Source organism: Trichomycterus rosablanca, chromosome 20 (assembly GCF_030014385.1).
Source record: "Trichomycterus rosablanca isolate fTriRos1 chromosome 20, fTriRos1.hap1, whole genome shotgun sequence".
Classification (NCBI taxonomy): Eukaryota; Metazoa; Chordata; class Actinopteri; order Siluriformes; family Trichomycteridae; genus Trichomycterus; species Trichomycterus rosablanca.
Genome location: NC_086007.1, coordinates 14,125,906 through 14,149,915, shown reverse-complemented (window position 1 = coordinate 14,149,915; position 24,010 = coordinate 14,125,906). Strand labels below are relative to the sequence as shown.

The 24,010-nt window shown below is 40.7% G+C and overlaps 1 protein-coding gene across 2 annotated transcripts in view; it reads right to left on the bottom strand.

The window, feature by feature from the left end:
* kiaa0753 (KIAA0753 ortholog) overlaps positions 1-22,499 on the bottom strand; it is a 44,953-nt gene extending 22,454 nt beyond the window's left edge. Inside the window, exons 1-11 of one of the 2 annotated variants that reach the window (XM_063016682.1) lie at positions 22,287-22,499; positions 20,643-20,930; positions 16,983-17,232; positions 15,882-15,988; positions 12,913-12,975; positions 5,250-5,471; positions 4,951-5,146; positions 3,890-4,062; positions 2,534-2,667; positions 2,103-2,264; positions 459-548 (exon numbers count right to left, since the gene is read on the bottom strand). In XM_063016682.1, the coding sequence (XP_062872752.1) occupies positions 459-548; positions 2,103-2,264; positions 2,534-2,667; positions 3,890-4,062; positions 4,951-5,146; positions 5,250-5,471; positions 12,913-12,975; positions 15,882-15,988; positions 16,983-17,232; positions 20,643-20,930; positions 22,287-22,394 (1,793 nt within the window). In that variant the 5' untranslated portion in view covers positions 22,395-22,499. The remainder of the gene's footprint in view (positions 1-458; positions 549-2,102; positions 2,265-2,533; positions 2,668-3,889; positions 4,063-4,950; positions 5,147-5,249; positions 5,472-12,912; positions 12,976-15,881; positions 15,989-16,982; positions 17,233-20,642; positions 20,931-22,286) is intronic. The other variant, XM_063016683.1, reaches the window with a different exon arrangement.
* Between the last annotated feature and the right edge of the window lie 1,511 nt (positions 22,500-24,010).

The following is a 24,010-nucleotide window of genomic DNA, read 5'->3' as shown; positions in this document are numbered from 1 at the left end:
CATTTTACGTCATCCTGTGCGCGCTCCCGATAAGGAGGCTGTTCAAACATGGCTGACGGTGCGGACAAACGAATGGAGTTCTTTTCAAACGTAAATAAAATATTACTGATTTTTAACTTGTATAAACTTGTACCGAGTGTTTTTATTTGCAAGTTCGGGCTTGTCAGGAAATGTAACCGTTATCGTTACATGAAGGGAAATGTTATATTGACGTTAGCATGCTGTGCTACCTGAATCCATTGGTTTTAATGACAAGATGCTAAAGCCGATGGAATCGGGTTATAAAAATAACCATATAAACACATGGTTTTTACTTCGCGGATTTTCACCTTTCGCGGAGGGTTCTAGAGCGCAACCCCCGCGATCGAGGAGGGATTACTGTACACAGATTTACAGATTAAAGTACTCACCGTATAAGCACAAAATCTATACCCAGACGGCCCATGTTGTTACTGTACCTGGTTCTGTTAACAAGCTCTGTTTCCTCTTCAGTGATGTGATTTAGCTCTTTCTGTCTGTTTTCTCTCATTGTATCCTGCCAGGCTAGCCTGTAGTGCACACACGGACACTATTCAAGACTTAAGACATTCTTCTTGTGACCATCAAAATTAAATACTAGTTTTACTTCATTAATCCAGGAGCAAAGTAATCTGAAGTAATCGTTAAGGACTGTCATTTTTTTTTATATATACAACTGCACTACATACTAAATTATCTCATGGATTACAGTGTATTTAACTCATTCAGTGAAACATTTATACTATAATGAGTTTATATTTCATGTTTTTAATGCAGGTTTATCCTTGCCAGGTTTGTGTTGCTGGGCACAATGCACCTACACACCCCGAACCTGTTACAAGCTGCTTATTACACTGCAGTAATTAAAAGTACAGTTTTTTCTGAACTGATCGTCGGGTCTATGAGGACCCACACTTTACTGGGGCATTGTCAGACTAAAACCAAGCCATGATGGAGATCTCTGTGATTACATCATGGCATAAATCAGGGCAAGGATATAAAACATTATAAAACGGATAGTTCCGGTCGTAAAATCTGATTGGCTGAGCCGCGTTCGAAGTCGTTGTAAAATCCCCGATAAACGCACACCTATGACCACCTCACATCATTCCATATTAATACGCCACTGAAAAGAAAAATTTAATGTTATTTTCGCCCTCATGTTGCCTAGCAACACTGTTAATCGAACTACCTTGCGTCGCGGAAGAATGCTTTATTGTAAGTTTATACACAATAAATACGTTTATGAATTAAACATTGTTGTATTTATTGTATTTTATGTTGACCGCCGTTTTATAAAAGCAATAAGCCACTCGAGACCGTGCGCTACTGCTATGATTTTAGCACGGGAAAGAAGTTTTAGGCACTCCGCTTAAAACGTCTCTCGTGGCTTATTGCTTTAATATATAATGCTTTGAGTGTTTTTAGGACCACAGTAGCCAATGAATGCCATCAAATACATAAAGATACATACGTTTTGTATGAAATGTATTTTAGTTTAAAACAAGAAAACCATGGCGTGGTAAAAACACACACTAGAACACCAGAGCTGGGATCTTGAGTACATCGTATCGAGTCTCAGATCTGCGTGCCGTCTGGGCTGAGCAACCACATGAACACCGATTGGCCTCTTGTTCATATAGGGGTGGGATATTAAGCCGAATAGGGTCTTCTCTCATGACTGATGCAACTACGACCTCTGCTGGCTGACTGATGGCACCTGGTACCTGGGTGTGTCTCTCTGAACTTAGGAGCAACAAGCTGTAAAGTATGAGCAGCAAAGTGTAAATGTGCACAGTGCATGATGCTCAGTGTAGCACAGCAGCAAGGTAATCGCCTCTGGCCTCAGTTACGTTTCATGTGAATGCAGTCTTACTATTACAACTAACACGTAATTCTAATAGAGTAATATGTAATCAGAATAAGAATTAAAATCCTGATTTATTTTTACATTAAAAAGAGCTTCATTTTCTAAATGCAAAAAAACAAAACAATGCTAACAATATTGTGTTTTGTTGACTATAATATAAATTGTTGTTTGCCTTAATAATACATGCAAGTGAACTTTGAAAGCTGTGTCTGACCTGAGCTTCCCTGTGTTGGTCTTTCTAGAGCTGTCTGTGCTGGACGTTTCCTGTCCTCCATCTTTGGGCTGCACATTTGTTGTTTGTACACCTGTGGGCAGTGAGGAGCTCTTCCCTGGAGAAAAGAGACATCTTGGCTCTGGCCTGCTTGGCACAGCTTTGCTAAAACATAAAACAAAAACTTTATACCTCCTTCAAGAAAGGCAAAGCAACATAGTGACGTTCGGATGCTGCGCCAGGTTGATAACATAGCTAAGATTCAAACTCAAGGGGCTAAGATCTCAGCCATGATGGGCTAGCAGATTAGAAATCTGAACCACCTGAGCAGCCCATTTAAGCTATTTCTAACCTGAGTTTTTGCATCACGAGAAAACATGAGATGTATATATGTATGATGTACTGTATGTACTGTATGTACTGTATGTACTAACCGTTGTTTATCAGGAGAGTGTGGAGAAGTGGGGATCCAGGGTACAGAAGCTTCTCTTTGTGGTAACTGACTTTCTCGAAGTCTGGACGATACAGTGGGCTGCTGGAACTTTGCATCACAAACATGAACCCCCAGCTGTAAAGATTTAAAGATCAGTCTTTACTATAGGAAAAATTTTCCATAACCATGTTCCATATTACTTAATCTTATCCATTTCAGTCTAATAAACTTACAGTGCCCAAGTATTTGCCCCTTAACCATTTTTTTTTCCATTTGCATATACACTGATCAGCCATAACATTAAAACCACCTCCTTGTTTCTACACTCACTGTCCATTTTATCAGCTCCACTTACCATATAGAAGCACTTTGTAGTTCTACAATTACTGACTGTAGTCCATCTGTTTCTCTGCATGCTTTGTTAGCCCCCTTTCATGCTCTTCTTCAATGGTCAGGACTCTCCCAGGACCACTACAGAGCAGGAATTTTTTGGGTGGTGGATCATTCTCAGCACTGCAGTGACACTGACATGGTGGTGGTGTGTTAGTGTGTGTTGTGCTGGTACGAGTGGATAAGACACAGCAGCGCTGTCACTGCTGGACTGAGAATAGTCCACCAACCAAAAACATCCAGCCAACAGTGCCCCGAGGGCAGCATCCTGTGACCACAGATGAAGGTCTAGAAGATGACCGACTCAAACAGCAGCAATAGATAAGTGATCGTCTCTGACTTTACATCTACAAGGTGGACCAACTAGGTAGGAGTGTATAATAGAGTGGACAGTGAGTGGACATGGTGTTTAAAAATTCCAGCAGTGCTGCTGTGTCTGATCCACTCATACCAGCACAACACACACTAACACACCACCACCATGTCAGTGTCACTGCAGTGCTGAGAATGATCCACTACCTAAATAATACCTGCTCTGTGGTGGTCCTGTAGGGGTCCTGACCATTGAAGAACAGGGTGAAAGCAGGCTAAAAAAGTATGTAGAGAAACAGATGGACTACAGTCAGTAATTGTACTCTTTCTGCTAGAGTGCAGAACTAATAATTTAATCGACTAGGGCAAACCACACAGTGCCTAAAGAAGCTAGGAATCCTCACACCAGCACACTCATTGACTTTGATGACTTCTTGACTTCTGGTATGAGGTTGCTGCTGTTATGGAATGATGTGGTACTCTTTGCTTGCTGTACCATTACACAGCTAGCCCAACACATAGTTAGTGCATCACTACAACCTTAAATCCATCCAGTTATTTTAAGGTACCCTACACCCACCCGTCCAAGCCACACACCACCCAGGACTTGTCTAAATCCATAAAATACCCTGGTAACATTAAGCACAGTGTTTACCTTGCTTTTATATGCTGCACCAGTAGGGGGTTTAGGAAAGTCCACCTCTGGCCTTCTTTGAACCTCTCCCTCTCTCAGCTCCCGCCGGTGCACCAGTTTTTGGATCCCAGTCTTCAAAATCTTGCTGCGCTCCTGATCCGAAAGCCGTTCCACTCTTCTATACCTGCCTGTACCTTTTTTGCATAAACATACAGACCAAAAATGCTAGTGAGGTCAGTCTCTTATAGATTTCATATAGGAAAACAATTAGAATCTGATGCTTGCAACACACAAAAAGTTGGAACAGAAGCATGTTAACCACTGAGTTACATTATTCTCTTTTAAATCGTTTATGAACTAAGTATATTATTTGCTGCAGTTTTGCAATTGGATTTTGTGACATTTTATGCCTGATACATGACTTCAGATACATACAGTATGGGAGGGCCTGGCACTGTCACTAAAATAACTATTGACTTCTCACTAAAATATGTTGCCATGATGGCAGGATATGTCTGTCTAAAATCTGAATATGCACCTACGTATGTGTCAATGGCACCTTTAAATATCATACCATCAAAAAAAAAATACTTCATGTTGGCCATAAACCTATGCTGTATGTGCTGGAGCTTTGAGCCCTTAGACAGCATTGCACAAGGTTATATCGAACAGTCATGGACAATTAAGTATCTCCAATTCACCTCACTTGCATGTCTTTGGACTGTGGGAGGAAACCGGAGCACCCAGTTAAAACCCACGCAGACACTGGGAGAACATGGGGAGAACTCCACACAGAAAGGACCCGGACAGCCCTACCTGGGGATAGAACCCAGGACCTTCTTGCTGTGAGGCGACAGTGCTATCCACTTAGCCACCGTGCCACCCCACTTCTAAGAGTGCATGTGCTTGACTGATCTGCTTGCAGTCCAAATCTGTTTCCTATTAAAAATGTGTGCTGCATCATGAAGAACAAATTTGCAAATAAGTTTTCCTATGGGATTAATAACTGACTTTATAAAACGTGTGATTATTATCATGATCAACATCATCATTAAGATACATTTAAAAAGATTACAGCTCACCAAGTTGGACCTTTTTCGGAGCTGATGATTTCTTCGGTCCACGAGCAGGTTTGCCAGCGAGGTTACGAGAAGCACGAGGTGGGGACATACTGATACCTCTAACCTTAGGAGAACTTGATCTGACAGGAGAGACACTCTGCATGCGCGGCTCCTTCTCTCTCTGACTTTCCTGCTTACTCAGAGCCGAGTCCAACATCTGGATAAGAAAAAATAGTAGATAAATAACAGTCTCTAACAATCAGACATGCCAGAAAATTTATTGAGAAAACAATAAAACTGCATAATAAGTCTGGCATTACTTCTAACTTCTGCAGGATGTCCAGGGTGGTCTCTGGTACAGCTGAGCCTTGGTCCACCTCCACCTTAGCAGAGCAGAGAGAGAGCTGGCGTATGAGCTGGCCCAGCTCCTTACACTGAGCGGGCACTCTGCTCTCGGCAGGATCTGACAGCTGGTTTATAAATGCCTGCATGGCTCGGACTGCACCACGATGAGCCGCTGCCAGCCTGTCCACTGCCCTGCACTGAGAGCATGCAAATAAAACCAACCAATACAAAACATGATTTTGAGAGCATGGAGAGTGAAATCCAATGTTTTTTTTTTTATTATTACAGTAAAAATAATGCATTGTATTAACACTAGAATGACTATGCTTGCGCTTTTTTGCGCAAGGGACTTTTGCCTCTCGATCCCCCGCTCCCCTGTTGTGAGCCACTTAGTACCCATTATCATGGTAATGACCCACAGCCTGTCTACACACAAACACCTCTCATCCCCCTCTGCCCAAATTCTACAGACAGGCCTGAGTGAGCTAGTTTCAAGAAACATCTTAGACCTCAGTCCTAGAACTGCACTGAGAATGATGTAGTGGTGATGTGTTAGTGTGTTTTGAGCTATATATATATATACAGGGGTTGGACAAAATAACTGAAACACCTGTCATTTTAGTGTGGGAGGTTTCATGGCTAAATTGGACCAGTCTGGTGGCCAATCTTCATTAATTGCACATTGCACCAGTAAGAGCAGAGTGTGAAGGTTCAATTAGCAGGGTAAGAGCACAGTTTTGCTCAAAATATTGCAATGCACACAACATTATGGGTGACATACCAGAGTTCAAAAGAGGACAAATTGTTGGTGCACGTCTTGCTGGCGCATCTGTGACCAAGACAGCAAGTCTTTGTGATGTATCAAGAGCCACGGTATCCAGGGTAATGTCAGCATACCACCAAGAAGGACAAACCACATCCAACAGGATTAACTGTGGACGCAAGAGGAAGCTGTCTGAAAGGGATGTTCGGGTGCTAACCCGGATTGTATCCAAAAAACCTAAAACCACGGCTGCCCAAATCACGGCAGAATTAAATGTGCACCTCAACTCTCCTGTTTCCACCAGAACTGTCCGTCGGGAGCTCCACAGGGTCAATATACACGGCCGGGCTGCTATAGCCAAACCTTTGGTCACTCGTGCCGATGTCAAACGTCGGTTTCAATGGTGCAAGGAGCGCAAATCTTGGGCTGTGGACAATGTGAAACATGTATTGTTCTCTGATGAGTCCACCTTTACTGTTTTCCCCACATCCGGGAGAGTTACGGTGTGGAGAAGCCCCAAAGAAGCGTACCACCCAGACTGTTGCATGCCCAGAGTGAAGCATGGGGGTGGATCAGTGATGGTTTGGGCTGCCATATCATGGCATTCCCTTGGCCCAATACTTGTGCTAGATGGGCGCGTCACTGCCAAGGACTACCGAACCATTCTGGAGGACCATGTGCATCCAATGGCGGTGCCGTGTATCAGGATGACAATGCACCAATACACACAGCAAGACTGGTAAAAGATTGGTTTGATGAACATGAAAGTGAAGTTGAACATCTCCCATGGCCTGCACAGTCACCAGATCTAAATATTATTGAGCCACTTTGGGGTGTTTTGGAGAAGCGAGTCAGGAAACGTTTTCCTCCACCAGCATCACGTAGTGACCTGGCCACTATCCTGCAAGAAGAATAGCTTAAAATCCCTCTGACCACTGTGCAGGACTTGTATATGTCATTTCCAAGACGAATTGACGCTGTATTGGCCGCAAAAGGAGGCCCTACACCATACTAATAAATTATTGTGGTCTAAAACCAGGTGTTTCAGTTATTTTGTCCAACCCCTGTATATATACAGTGTATCACAAAAGTGAGTACACCCCTCACATTTCTGCAGATATTTAAGTATATCTTTTCATGGGACAACACTGACAAAATGACACTTTGACACAATGAAAAGTAGTCTGTGTGCAGCTTATATAACAGTGTAAATTTATTCTTCCCTCAAAATAACTCAATATACAGCCATTAATGTCTAAACCACCGGCAACAAAAGTGAGTACACCCCTTAGTGAAAGTTCCTGAAGTGTCAATATTTTGTGTGGCCACCATTATTTCCCAGAACTGCCTTAACTCTCCTGGGCATGGAGTTTACCAGAGCTTCACAGGTTGCCACTGGAATGCTTTTCCACTCCTCCATGACGACATCACGGAGCTGGCGGATATTCGAGACTTTGCGCTCCTCCACCTTCCGCTTGAGGATGCCCCAAAGATGTTCTATTGGGTTTAGGTCTGGAGACATGCTTGGCCAGTCCATCACCTTTACCCTCAGCCTCTTCTATAAAGCAGTGGTCGTCTTAGAGGTGTGTTTGGGGTCATTATCATGCTGGAACACTGCCCTGCGACCCAGTTTCCGGAGTAAGGGGATCATGCTCTGCTTCAGTATTTCACAGTACATATTGGAGTTCATGTGTCCCTCAATGAAATGTAACTCCCCAACACCTGCTGCACTCATGCAGCCCCAGACCATGGCATTCCCACCACCATGCTTAACTGTAGGCATGACACACTTATCTTTGTACTCCTCACCTGATTGCCACCACACATGCTTGAGACCATCTGAACCAAACAAATTAATCTTGGTCTCATCAGACCATAGGACATGGTTCCAGTAATCCATGTCCTTTGTTGACATGTCTTCAGCAAACTGTTTGCGGGCTTTCTTGTGTAGAGACTTCAGAAGAGGCTTCCTTCTGGGGTGACAGCCATGCAGACCAATTTGATGTAGTGTGTGGCGTATGGTCTGAGCACTGACAGGCTGACCCCCCACCTTTTCAATCTCTGCAGCAATGCTGACAGCACTCCTGCGCCTATCTTTCAAAGACAGCAGTTGGATGTGACGCTGAGCACGTGCACTCAGCTTCTTTGGACGACCAACGCGAGGTCTGTTCTGAGTGGACCCTGCTCTTTTAAAACGCTGGATGATCTTGGCCACTGTGCTGCAGCTCAGTTTCAGGGTGTTGGCAATCTTCTTGTAGCCTTGGCCATCTTCATGTAGCGCAACAATTCGTCTTTTAAGATCCTCAGAGAGTTCTTTGCCATGAGGTGCCATGTTGGAACTTTCAGTGACCAGTATGAGAGAGTGTGAGAGCTGTACTACTAAATTGAACACACCTGCTCCCTATGCACACCTGAGACCTAGTAACACTAACAAATCACATGACATTTTGGAGGGAAAATGACAAGCAGTGCTCAATTTGGACATTTAGGGGTGTAGTCTCTTAGGGGTGTACTCACTTTTGTTGCCGGTGGTTTAGACATTAATGGCTGTATATTGAGTTATTTTGAGGGAAGAATAAATTTACACTGTTATATAAGCTGCACACAGACTACTTTTCATTGTGTCAAAGTGTCATTTTGTCAGTGTTGTCCCATGAAAAGATATACTTAAATATCTGCAGAAATGTGAGGGGTGTACTCACTTTTGTGATACACTGTATATATACTGTATATATATGGGTCAAAGACGAGACGTAACTTTTTAGTGTCCCCACTTGATAAATAATATACAATTATATTAATATATATATATACTATATATATATATATATATAAGTGGATATACCTTCAATCTACTCCATTTGTACATGTTTACTGAAACTTAAAGTAATTTTTACAGAAAATGTATGATTTTTGTGTTTAAAAATGTTAAAAAATTATTTTTTAAAGCAAAATTGAAACAGAAATTCCTTTGTGTGGCCAAATCCACCTGATGAAATTTACTACCTTAAGTCTGATGTCAAAATCATAATCGCAGAACCAAAGCCATGTACAGCAAGAACCTCAAGGTTAACAACAAAAGATAAAATGTGACTTCAAATGGTTTTCACTGCTGAATGAATTTAGATTTACTGCAGCAACTTTTTCACGTGTTATGACACAAATTCCACACTTCAACACTGTTCTGGTGCCTTACAAGTTGTTATGATGGCTTCATTAGCTATGTTTTAATATTAAAATGCTTTATGAATATATTGAAATGCTTTAACAGCAACCATTTTTTCATGCTATGACAATATTAAATGAAAAAATTATACAATTTAACCATTTTATTTTTTTTGGTACTTGGAACACCCCATTCGTCTTTCACCCATATACAGGGGTTGGACAATGAAACTGAAACACCTGGTTTTAGACCACAATAATTTATTAGTATGGTGTAGGGCCTCCTTTTGTGGCCAATACAGCGTCAATTCGTCTTGGAAATGACATATACAAGTCCTGCACAGTGGTCAGAAGGATTTTAAGCCATTCTTCTTGCAGGATAGTGGCCAGGTCACTATGTGATGCTGGTGGAGGAAAACGTTTCCTGACTCGCTTCTCCAAAACACCCCAAAGTGGCTCAATAATATTTAGATCTGGTGACTGTGCAGGCCATGGGAGATGTTCAACTTCACTTTCATGTTCATCAAACCAATCTTTCACCAGTCTTGCTGTGTGTATTGGTGCATTGTCATCCTGATACACGGCACCGCCATTGGATGCACATGGTCCTCCAGAATGGTTCGGTAGTCCTTGGCAGTGACGCGCCCATCTAGCACAAGTATTGGGCCAAGGGAATGCCATGATATGGCAGCCCAAACCATCACTGATCCACCCCCATGCTTCACTCTGGGCATGCAACAGTCTGGGTGGTACGCTTCTTTGGGGCTTCTCCACACCGTAACTCTCCCGGATGTGGGGAAAACAGTAAAGGTGGACTCATCAGAGAACAATACATGTTTCACATTGTCCACAGCCCAAGATTTGCGCTCCTTGCACCATTGAAACCGACGTTTGGCATTGGCACGAGTGACCAAAGGTTTGGCTATAGCAGCTCGGCCGTGTATATCGACCCTGTGGAGCTCCCGACGGACAGTTCTGGTGGAAACAGGAGAGCTGAGGTGCACATTTAATTCTGCCGTGATTTGGGCAGCCGTGGTTTTATGTTTTTTGGATACAATCCGGGTTAGCACCCGAACATCCCTTTCAGACAGCTTCCTCTTGCGTCCACAGTTAATCCTGTTGGATGTGGTTTGTCCTTCTTGGTGGTATGCTGACATTACCCTGGATACCGTGGCTCTTGATACATCACAAAGACTTGCTGTCTTGGTCACAGATGCGCCAGCAAGACGTGCACCAACAATTTGTCCTCTTTTGAACTCTGGTATGTCACCCATAATGTTGTGTGCATTGCAATATTTTGAGCAAAACTGTGCTCTTACCCTGCTAATTGAACCTTCACACTCTGCTCTTACTGGTGCAATGTGCAATTAATGAAGATTGGCCACCAGACTGGTCCAATTTAGCCATGAAACCTCCCACACTAAAATGACAGGTGTTTCAGTTTCATTGTCCAACCCCTGTATATATATATGAATATACATGAATAATATACATATGAATATACATATATGAATTATATATATATATATATATATATATATATATATATATATATATATATATATATATATATATATATATATAAATATATATATATATATACAGTGTATCACAAAAGTGAGTACACCCCTCACATTTCTGCAGATATTTAAGTATATCTTTTCATGGGACAACACTGACAAAATGACACTTTGACACAATGAAAAGTAGTCTGTGTGCAGCTTATATAACAGTGTAAATTTATTCTTCCCTCAAAATAACTCAATATACAGCCATTAATGTCTAAACCACCGGCAACAAAAGTGAGTACACCCCTTAGTGAAAGTTCCTGAAGTGTCAATATTTTGTGTGGCCACCATTATTTCCCAGAACTGCCTTAACTCTCCTGGGCATGGAGTTTACCAGAGCTTCACAGGTTGCCACTGGAATGCTTTTCCACTCCTCCATGACGACATCACGGAGCTGGCGGATATTCGAGACTTTACGCTCCTCCACCTTCCGCTTGAGGATGCCCCAAAGATGTTCTATTGGGTTTAGGTCTGGAGACATGCTTGGCTAGTCTATCACCTTTACCCTCAGCCTCTTCAATAAAGCAGTGGTCATCTTAGAGGTGTGTTTGGGGTCATTATCATGCTGGAACACTGCCCTGCGACCCAGTTTCTGGAGGGAGGGGATCATGCTCTGCTTCAGTATTTCACAGTACATATTGGAGTTCATGTGTCCCTCAATGAAATGTAACTCCCCAACACCTGCTGCACTCATGCAGCCCCAGACCATGGCATTCCCACCACCATGCTTGACTGTAGGCATGACACACTTATCTTTGTACTCCTCACCTGATTGCCGCCACACATGCTTGAGACCATCTGAACCAAACAAATTAATCTTGGTCTCATCAGACCATAGGACATGGTTCCAGTAATCCATGTCCTTTGTTGACATGTCTTCAGCAAACTGTTTGCGGGCTTTCTTGTGTAGAGACTTCAGAAGAGGCTTCCTTCTGGGGTGACAGCCATGCAGACCAATTTGATGTAGTGTGCGGCGTATGGTCTGAGCACTGACAGGCTGACCCCCCACCTTTTCAATCTCTGCAGCAATGCTGACAGCACTCCTGCGCCTATCTTTCAAAGACAGCAGTTGGATGTGACGCTGAGCACGTGCACTCAGCTTCTTTGGATGCCAACGCGAGGTCTGTTCTGAGTGGACCCTGCTCTTTTAAAACGCTGGATGATCTTGGCCACTGTGCTGCAGCTCAGTTTCAGGGTGTTGGCAATCTTCTTGTAGCCTTGTCCATCTTCATGTAGCGCAACAATTCGTCTTTTAAGATCCTCAGAGAGTTCTTTGCCATAAGGTGCCATGTTGGAACTTTCAGTGACCAGTATGAGAGAGTGTGAGAGCTGTACTACTAAATTGAACACACCTGCTCCCTATGCACACCTGAGACCTAGTAACACTAACGAGTCACATGACATTTTGGAGGGAAAATGACAAGCAGTGCTCAATTTGGACATTTAGGGGTGTAGTCTCTTAGGGGTGTACTCACTTTTGTTGCCGGTGGTTTAGACATTAATGGCTGTATATTGAGTTATTTTGAGGGAAGAATAAATTTACACTGTTATATAAGCTGCACACAGACTACTTTTCATTGTGTCAAAGTGTCATTTTGTCAGTGTTGTCCCATGAAAAGATATACTTAAATATCTGCAGAAATGTGAGGGGTGTACTCACTTTTGTGATACACTGTATATATATATACATGTGTGTGTGTGTGTGTGTGTGTGCGTGTGTGTACATACATACATACATACATACATACATACATACATACATACATGTATGTACTGTATGTATATATGAATACTATTTGAAAACTACTATATATGAAACTATGTTTCACCATGTTTGACCATGCTGGCTAGCAAGAGACAGAATCATAGATTAGTTGGGGGTGAACAAATGTCTGAACATTTTGATGCACGTTTATTATTGTATTATTTCTAAATTTCACATATTAGGAAGAATAAAGCAAGTATGACTTGTGCAAAAAAATTTTGTTGAATTTGTTCCATGTAAAGCATGTATTCCTTTAATGGTTCTTTTTAAAATCTCAAAGTTTAATTTTGATATTTTCTAAGAATGTATAAACTTTTCCATAAGACTGATAAATCTACTGTACAATATGTGACACAACATGACAGATCATTTCTCACCTTTTTGGTAGGCTTTGCACTTTGAGAACGCAGCTTATCCAAATCCTCCTGAATTTCTTTCACCTGTGTATAAATAAGATAATAAAAATAATAAATAATTATTAGATAATAGATAATAAAATATTATTAAAAATATTATTTAGAATTTAAGATCCTTGTGCAGTCACTTGTAATCTCACGGCTGGACTACTGCAACTCCCTCCTTGCAGGTGCTCCAATGTCCACTATTAAAGCTGACTTGTACTTACTTACTCACTTACTAACACTTTTATTCTTATTAATTTCTTACAACAACAGAAAAGCTTTGGTTCTAACAGGGTTTTAAGCAGATGTGTTCTTGGACTGTTGTCTACTTAAACTAGAGAAAGGTAATGTTCACTATGGAAGCACTTCTGTAAGTCGCTCTGGATAAGAGCGTCTGCTAAATGCCGAAAATGTAAATGTAAAGGTTTGTGTCAGTGGTTCCCAGACATACCACCCTGATGAAAGAAGACATGAGTTAACCTGTTTAACATTTCTGTTTCCCTGTATAGAAATACTATGTATATTTATTTGATCACTCATAAAGAGTTAGACAGAACTTTTTGAATTAAAATGTATGCTTATTGTTCAGTAAAGTGTCTGTGTGGCCTAAATAGTATTTGTATTAAACACCAAACACAAAAATGAGATTAAAACATAAATATAAAAACCTTTTTCATGCCTTCATGTTGTTTGTTTTATTAGGATTTTAACATCATGTTTTACACACTTTGGTTACATTGATGACAGAAACTGTAGTAACCCCTTACACAAGATTAATCAATTCACAAGGTTATATCGAACACAGTCATGGACAAATTAGTACGTCCAATTCACCTCACTAGCATGTCTTTGGACTGTGAGAGGAAACTGGAGCACCTGGAGGAAACCCACTCAGACACGGGGAGAAGTCAAGTCAAATTTATTTATATAGCGCTTTTTACAATGGACATTGTCTCAAAGCAACTTTACAGAATCCAGGACCAACAGACCAAAAACCCCTGTTGAGCAAGGCGAGGGCGATGGTGGCAAGGAAAAACTCCCTTAAAATTACAGGACGAAACCTTGAAGGGAACCAGACTCAACAGGGACCCATCCTCTTTGGGTGGCCTGAAAGATACTTTAAATAAATAGGATTTAAACTAGGGCTGTCAAACGATTAAAAAATTTTATCGCGATTAATCTCATAATTTCATATAGTTAATCGCGATTAATCGCATTTTTTTTTTAAAAAGAAGAAAACAAGGATTTTTAAGTGAAATGTTACAGTTAAAATGGTGAACACATTTTATGCTAAATGTACTGATGTTAAAAACTGCTGGGACAAGAGAAAACTGTAATTCACTCACATACTAGGCAGAAATACTATCCAGCAGAGACCCCTGACTTCGTATATATGTCAGATTGTAGGTTAGAATTTCTCCAAATATTGTAGATCAGCGGTGCTTTAGGTGGGATAAGGTGTAGTTATTGTAACAGACTTTTCTGTGCTTGTATCGTGACATTTGATGGACGTTTCTACACGAAGTGAGTGTGTTTTGACCCCTTGGGGCTTCCATAGTTCATGGACTAGCATGCTTGGCTAACGCGATGACTCCAGCTGTCCGGTACCGTAACAGAAAAAGTAATAAAAGTTTTCTGCTCCCGACAACTTGTGAATATACTGTGTATTTATTTCTTTATTAAGCAAGTGCATCACTACACGCTTGGTTACATTATGATAACAAACCGCAAATGAAAAACGCTGGTAAGTCTCAACATGAACTACGGATGACTCGCAGGACCAAATAGAATTTGCGTTAACGGCACTATTTTTTTTAATCGCGTTAAATTGAGATTGCGTTAATGCGTTATTATCGCGTTAACTTCGACAGCCCTAATTTAAACAAATCATACAAACACAAAATTAAATTGAACTGAAAGTTATAACTAGCAAAAAAATAATTGGAGTTCTTCATTGTTCATTCCAGTCTGTGATAAAGTCTGTTGTAAGTTCTGGACGTCTTTAACCTCGAGAGGGTGAACAGGTTTCCGTCAGAACCCCCTCGAGAACATGCAAACTCCACGCAGAAAGGCCCCGGACCGCCCCACCTGGGGATCAAACCCAGGACCTTCTTGCTGTGAGGCGACAGTGCTACCCACTTAGCCACTGTGCCGCCCTCATGCCTTCTGAAACAGAATTCCAAGGCGATCTGAAGAACCACTTGGAGCACTTAAGGTACCACCACTGACACTCATCACAGTTTGAGGATCACTAGTCTAGGTAATCTTTGTGTTTTAAGTCTCCCAAGTCACAGTTAAGCCAATAAAACATTTTTTTTTTTAAGTGTAAGTCAAATAATTTTTTTTTTTTTATTAAGGAATAGTTTTGTTACATGTGAAAGTACACACAAGCTAACCGACTTTAAAAAACATAAAACATTAAATAGTGGGGCTCAGATGATGCGGTAAAACACGCTGACCCCACCACTGCTGAGGTTCTGAGCTTTCGAGTTCAAAACTCAGCTCTGCTACTGGCTGGTCAGGTGCTTACAAACACATGCTAGGCTATGTCTGTGGGGGGTTGGGGGGAGTCAAAAGGATTCCTCATTGCTGCTGCAACTGCAGCCTCGGCTGGCTGGTTGATGACACCTTGAAACCAAGTAACAAGCCTTAATTCTATACTACAGACTTTTCTTGCATTAACAAAAACCTTGGTTTAAATGTTAAAAGCAGGGCATTTGAGTAGTGCAGACAGGGGTCAACAGACACAAGACAAGGCCTGATGGGGCATTGACCTCTATGGTACTGCAACAGCGACTCCGACTGTACAAGCAGCTAAAAAAAAATACAGGTACATGCTGAGACAGGTTTGTGCTAATCGGCATCTCCATGAAGCATACACAAATGGGTGCAACAAGGAGAAAAAAAAATGCTAATTTTTAGTAAATATAGAATTCATTACTGACCTGCTGTTGTAAAACATAAATAATCCGTGCAGAGCGTGCAGCCTGCTCCTGTTTGCGGATTTCTATTCTGCGCTGCTCGTCTGGCTCCACAGTCTCCACCAATCGCTCTGCAGAGACCAGCACAAAGTAATAAAGCTATACAGACATACACTGATCAGCCATGACATTAAAACCACCTCCTTGTTTTTACACTCACTGTCCATTTTATCAGCTCCACTTACCATATAGAAGAACTTTGTAGTTCTACAATTACTGACTGTAGTCCATCTGTTTCTCTGCATGCTTCATTAACACCCTTTCATGCTGTTCTTCAATGGTCAGGACTCTCCCAGGATCCCCACAGAGTAGGTATTATTTGGGTGGTGGATGATTCTCAGCACTGCAGTGACATTGACATGGTGGTGGTGTGTTAGTGTGTGCTGTGCTGGTATGAGTGGATCAGACACAGCAGCGCTGCTGGAGTTTTTAAATACCGTGTCCACTTACTCTTTTAGACACTCCTACCTAGTAGGTCCACCTTGTAGATGTAAAGTCAGAGACGATCGCTCATCTATTGCTGATGTTTGAGTTGGTCATCTTCTAGACCTTCATCAGAGGTCACAGGATGCTGCACACGGGGCGCTGTTGGCTGGATATTTTTGGTTGGAGGACTATTCTCAGTCCAGCAGTGACAGTGAGGTGTTTAAAAACTCCAGCAGCGCTGCTGTGTCTGATCCACTCATACCAGCACAACACACACCAACACACCATCATCATCATTATTATCCATCACCTAAATAATACCTGCTCTGTAGTGGTCCTGGGAGAGTCCTGACCATTGATGAACAGCATGAAAGGGGGTTAATGAAGCATGCAGAGAGACAGATGGACTACAGTCAGTAATTGTAGAAGTACAAAAAGCTCCTATATGATAAGTGGAGCTGATAAAATGTACAGTGAGTGTAGAAACAAGGAGGTGGTTTTAATGTTATGGCTGATCGGTGTATTCTTTGACACCAAGTATTGTACTCATCAATATCATGCCTTTAAAATATATACAATGTGATGATGTCTGTATCAGATCAGTAAAACACTGGTGTCAAGTAATCAGACAGGCCTCACCTTTATTTACCAGCTGCTCTATCCTTTGGACATACGAGGCCAGTTCTCTCTGTAGTTTGCGGATCTCTCTGCTGAGCTGAGACTCACTGCTGGCTTTCAGACCAGATTCCTTGGTGGGAGGAGATTGACATTGCTCAGCCATAGAGTGAACAGAGAGCATCTGAGGAGTATATACAAGCACCTGTGAGCATGATTTGGTTTGGGTCTTTGGGCCTCCTGTTCTCTGCTTTTCATTAGAAGAAAGGACATCCTAAATAAGAGAAAGAAAAGATGGATACATCATATTTTTATTAATTACATATATTTTAAGATGCAATATGCACTTTGTGGCAACACATTCGTTCCTTGCAGGACAACGTAACTGACTAGCAACATATCAGACATGCAGGAAAAACATCTAGCAGTGATTCTTACTAGGGCCCTACTAACCTCAAGGAAAAATGTGCTTAATTTCAAAAGTTTTTCAAAAATTACAGATTTTTGACAGTGCCACATTTCATGGTATTCAATAAATAACATTCGTTATTTAAAATAACATTCATTGCTCGAATGATAGAATAAATGGAGCTCACTGCCCATTTTATCAGCTCCACTTACTATATAGAAGCACTTTGTGGTTCTACAATTACTGACTGTAGTCCATCTGTTTCTCTGCATGCTTTGTTAACCCCCTTTCATGCTGTTCTTCAATGGTCAGGACCCCCACAGGACCACTACAGAGAAGGTATTATTTGGGTGGTGGATCATTCTCAGCACTGCAGTGACACTGACATGGTGGTGATGTGTTAGTGTTAGTGTTGTGCTGGTGGTCACTGCTGGACTGAAAATAGTCCACCAACCAAAAATATCCAGCCAACAGTGCCCCAGGGGCAGCGTCCCGTGACCACTGATGAAGGTCTAGAAGATGACCAACTCAAACAGCAGCAATAGATGAGCGATCGTCTCTGACTTTACATCTACAAGGTGGACCAACTAGGTAGGAGTGTCTAATAGAGTGGACAGTGAGTGGACACAGTATTTAAAAACTCCAGCAGCGCTGCTGTGTCTGATCCACTCATACCAGCACAAAACACACTAACACACCACCACCATCAGTGTCACTGCAGTGCTGAGAATGATCCACCACCTAAATAATACCTGCTCTGTGGTGGTCCTGTGGGGGTCCTGATCAATGAAGAACAGGGTGAAAGCAGGCTAAAAAGTATGCAGAGAAACAGATGGACTACAGATAGTAATTGTAGAACTACAAAGTGCTTCTATATGATAAGTGGAGCTGATAAAATGGACAGTGAGTGTAGAAACAAGGAGGTGGTTTTAATGTTATGGCTGATCAGTGTATGTAAACCTAGAACATCCAGTGATGATGCGAGGTTTGATCTCTGATCTTTCCTCATTTAGACAGGGTTAATTGCCTAGTTCACACTACACGATTGTTGCCCTGATTTTCGCTCGGCGACTGGTCAGCGCTTGATTTTCCGGAACAGCCGTCGAACAGCCAATGAGAACGCAGGATACAGCGTGAGGGGAAACGCAAGAGACGAGTGTAAACAGGTGGTACAGGGGCTTAATTAATATAGTTTAAATCAGAATACACCGGCACACACACGTTTTACAGTATTTCTGACTTGATCGTCCTCTACAAAACATAACACCCACGCTGCATTGCAAAATTATTAATTAACCTCCAACTTACTACAGAACAAGCCATATACTGTTCGTGTTGCCAAATCCACTCAGATTAATTTATTTTTCCTCCTTGATTTCATCACGTCAGCGCACAAACTTTGATCTCTCGCTACTTGTTGACGTGCATTTTTGGACGTGGTATCATTAAACTTAGGGCTGGGCGATATGGATCAAAAATTATATCTCGATATTTTTTTCTGAATGGCGATATACGATATATATCTCGATATTTTTTTATCCCATAAGGTAATAACAAAAAGACACTTCTGAGACAAAGCTACATGTTCCAATTTTTTTACAGGCACTTTTATTAATATTCATGCTGGGGAAGCTTCACACAAGAATAATTTTTCCTTAAAAAAAAAAAAGAGCTATTCTAAGAAAAAAAAAAAGTTGTTTTCTAAGGCATCTCCTGTCGTCTAACGTGAATTACAAATATATTGTCTGGCCCTTTAAGAATGTTAAGTGTACTATAGGGCGCAGGGAGCGAGTGTGTAGGGAAGATGTCGGAATGACGGTTTCCGGCTGAGCTTGTGTGACATTAAAGTAAAACCCCGTTAAAGTAAACCCCTCGTTAATCCCCCACCCCCCCATGTTTGGACTTTATACATTATTTTATGTATATGTCGCCACAACATTACCATTTACATTAATATTTTCTTTTACTGTATAGAACTCAGTTCTGTAATACAGGCAGAACTAATCGTTCATGTTACTGTGTAACTATTACAACATTTAATGCATTTTAATCAGCGTTCTTCTTCATGCAATTTATTATTATTTAACAGCTTTATTTGTTGTTTAATTGCTGTTTGCTCCTTGTTTACTGCAGAGTTAGTTCATGCAATTTAATAATGTTTGGTTGTTTATTGGCCGACAACAAGAAATAATATAATAGAAGATAAATAAATAAATGACGTGTCGGACGTCGGGCGATCATCCAGTATAAACTAACACGACCACGTACAACATCCAGTACAGAAATCACTCCCATAATGTTTGTATTTACAGATAGAGCAAATATATGCACATCACATATACAAACACAAGGAACAACAGGAGACGCACCGCTACGTTATTATTACTTTCTCAACACTTAATGTGAAGTAAATACGTGCATGCGCTTGTGTTGGTTTTTGAAACGAATAACGACTCGTTTTCTTGTTTTTTAACTTTGGGATTTGAAGTGCAAACGAATGACCAAAGGTACACGGAGCTGGAACCTTTTGTCTGGACTTGTTTTCGGCATTCTCTACAGAATACATTATTCTGCTGCTCATCTGACACTTTGAATTCGAACCATCTCCAAATAATTCCAAAAAGAGTCATTATTTTTTTTTTTAGTAAGCAGCTCCTCCTCGATAGCTTCTGTCATGTCTTTATCCGTCTCCATGCTATCGCTGCCTGCAGGAATTACTGGTGAAGCGGTGGGGAGGGGCGAGTTGTGTTCAGTGAGGGAGAGGGGCGGGGCAGTGAGGGAGAGGGGCGGGGCAGGTGAACATGTGCAGAGACAAACTGGGAGAAGAGAAAGACGAACTGTCGGATCTAACTGGAACGCAACATCTATATCGATATACGCGATATTGTCTTATCTTATATCGCGTATGAAAATATATCGATATTTTATAAAATCTCGATATATCGCCCAGCCCTAATTAAACTTCTCGTCACTTCTCACGTGTGTTTTAAAAAAAGAAAAAAAGGGAGACCAGAGAAGCTCGTCTGCGATTCCAGTTGGTGATGGATCGTGTAGTGTGAAACCCCCTATCGCCGATCAGTCGTGTAGTGTGAAATATACACCGACTGAAAGACTCCCGAGCGCAAAAGATTCAGTCGTATAGTGTGAACTGTACAGCGACCTGACGACTTGGAAAGTCATGTAGTGTGAACTTGGCATAAGTCTACACATCTGGTACCTTGAGATTGAATGTCCCAGTTTTACACAAATTATATAACATTAATTGATATTTATACCTGGTCATTTCTTGTGTTTTCTGGATTTGGAGACTTCTCTTTCGTCTTATGTGATGAACTGTTTACGGATTCCTGTCGTCTTCTTCGCAGGTCTCGCTTGGCTAGTTTCACTGCGTCCTGAAGTCGTTCCTCAGAAACAACTGAGAAGCGTAAGGAGCTACTGCAGCTCTCACAGTCATCCTGCCTTTCCTTAAATGACACAAGCTTCTCAATAACAATAGGGGCTGGAGATCCTACTCGAGTCGCTCGGTTTAGGACAGTGGTTGGCATGGCAAGATTAAACAACAGCTATTAAAAGAACAGCAGAAGAAGAGGGTATTTAGTTTAAAAGCAAAGAGTATAACGGATAAAATAATTTATTAATAAAGTCAATTAAAATACAACATAAAATGTACAGTCTATCTCTTAAAGCATAGAAAATTGTATTTCTATTTCAATAAAAATGAGTGTGTTTACTAAGTATAAGCAAAATACAAAGACAGTACTGTACTATACACCGATCAGCCATAACATTAAAACCACCTCCTTATTTCTACATTCACTGTCCATTTTATCAGCTCCACTTACCATATAGAAGCACTTTGTAGTTCTACAATTACTGACTGTAGTCCATCTGTTTCTTTGCATGCTTTGTTAGCCCCCTTTCATGCCGTTCTTTAATGGTCAGGACTCTCACAGGACCACTACAGAGCAGGTATTATTTGGGTGGTGGATCATTCTCAGCACTGCAGTGACACTGACATGGTGGTGGTGTGTTAGTGTGTGTTGTGCTGGGATGAGTGGATCAGACACAGCAGCGCTGCTGGAGTGTTTTAAATACCGTGTCCACTCACTGTCCACTCTATTAGACACTCCTACCTAGTTGGTCCACCTTGTAGATGTAAAGTCAGAGACGATCGCTCATCTATTGCTGCTGTTTGAGTTGGTCATCTTCTAGACCTTCATCAGTGGTCACAGGACGCTGCACAGAGGTTGTTGGTTGGTGGACTATTCTCAGTCCAGCAGTGACAGTGAGGGGTTTAACTCCACTCATATCCACTCATACCAGCACAACACACACTAACACACCACCACCATGTCAGTGTCACTGCAGTGCTGAGAATAATCCACCACCCAAATAATACCTGCTCTGTGGGGGATAATGTTATGGCTGATCGGTGTATATATACGCCACACACATTCCCACCAGCACAGTTCCAAGACCTACTACTTTTGTCCTAAAGATTTGGCTGTGGTTAAAACATAACTTATTTAATAAGTTAATTATACAGGGATAGAGAGAGTACAGCTGTTTGTGTAAGCTGAAAGAAATGGCTTTTATTGAAATACAATTGACAATATAATGTTGTTTATGAGTAAAGTAAAGCAGATAACTAAATCCCACAGGGAGTACAAAGTGTACAAAGGCTAGGGCAAGCCATAGCCTAGTGGTTAAGGCACAGGTCTAGTAATCCAAAGGTTGCTGGTTCAAGCCCCACCACTACTAGGTTGCTGCTGTTGGGCCCTTGAGCAAGGCCCTTAACCCTCAGTTGCTCAGACTGTATACTGTAATGTAAGTCGCTTTGGATAAAAGCGTCTGTTAAATGCTGAAAATGTAAATGTAAAGTGTTTGCTTGGAACTGCAGTGTATTATAACAATTTTACCTGCGTTTGAGGTTCAGTCATGGAAGTCAGACTCTTCTTATTAACCCATGATCCAGTGTGCTTGGATCCTTGGGTTGTTGGGAATCCCATCTGATCATTTATACTCATCTACACAGCTGATCATTAAACAGCTCCAATCTTCATCTGTCACTAACACCAGTCACTACGATAGCTAGCATGCTAACCAGCTAACAACAACGTATGTCTTTATGAAATAAGAATATGACAAATAACGTTTAATATATTAAGCGCGGCTGTTTTTCATTCAAATCATTATTTCTGCACTTGTAAATTTGTATTAACTTTAATAAATAAAGGCTGTAGATGAGTTAAGCTTGTAACAGTTAAAAACACCGCCTTGACAACAAGCTTCTTGCTTGTGTGTAACATTAGACAGGAAAAGTGTTACAGCGCCACCTACCATTCACCGCCTTAACAGTGAGGAGCCGTGGTAATTGTTTAGTCTATTTTTATCTGTTTTTTTGTTGTTTTTTTTCTCTCTTACTCTGTATTTTTATTTGTTTCTTACTTTTTTAACATAATGTTGTGTTATGTATGATTGTTCGATGTACAGCACTTTGGTCAATGTAAGTTGTTTTAAGAGTGCTTTATAAATCAAATTTACTTACTTTTACTTACTTAACATTACACATGCTTTTAACTGAACACAAACACATCTTATACAGTGATACCTTAAAACTCAACGTCAGGTGGTTCTTGGAGTGGCGTTGAGTTTAAAAGACGTTGAGTTTTAAAGATGTATAGTAAACCTGTTAATGCGTTCCATGGTCCTGTGGAACTGCATATATTTTAGGCTTATGTAAAATAATGGGGTTGTTTTTGACACTTATACACTAATAACACAAATATAAAAGAAAAAACACTGAAAAACAGCTGATTCTTACAATTTCTCAGAACCTCGAGATGTAACACAAGTTTAAAAGTGAAACGGGAGAATCTGACAGTTATTCCGCACACATGCAGATTCATCTCATATTTACAATTTGATGACATTTTACCGCACTGCTCAAGACGAGCGCTGAACAAAGCAACTGTTTATTGTTCATGTTAAATTAAATAACTAAATAAAAAAATAAAATAAAAACTGAACACGTTGAGTTTAAGGGAAACGTTGAGTTTTAGGAAAACGTATTTAATACGTTGAGGTACCACTGTATTAAATAACAGCCAGAATCATAATAAATCACAAAAAAACATAACTTTTCATTACAAGTGCGTGTTTCCTTAATTATTATTTATATTTACTATCAAGAAGCCATAAAAAGGTATTAATAAATAAAAAATAATAATTAAAAAAACATAGTAGTACAGTTTAATTAAATTGTGTATATTCCTTGTAAGAATATTATTTTACCACAGATGGAAAGTAGAAATAAAATATGTAAATTTTGCATTTTAATAATAAAAGGAACAAATGTCACTGTTATATGTCCATATACAGGAAAACAAACATAAACACAAATAGATCTTATACAGTGGTACCTTGAAACTCAACGTCAGTTGTTTCTGGGAGTGGCGTTGAGTTTAAAAAACATTGAGTTTCAAGGTATTTTGTCCTACAAGGATTTATAGTTAATGCGTTCCATGGTCCTGTGGAACTGCATATATTTTAGGCTTATGTCAAATAATGGGGTTGTTTTTAACACTTATACACTAAAAATAACACAAATATAAACTATAAAACACTGAAAAAACAGCTGATT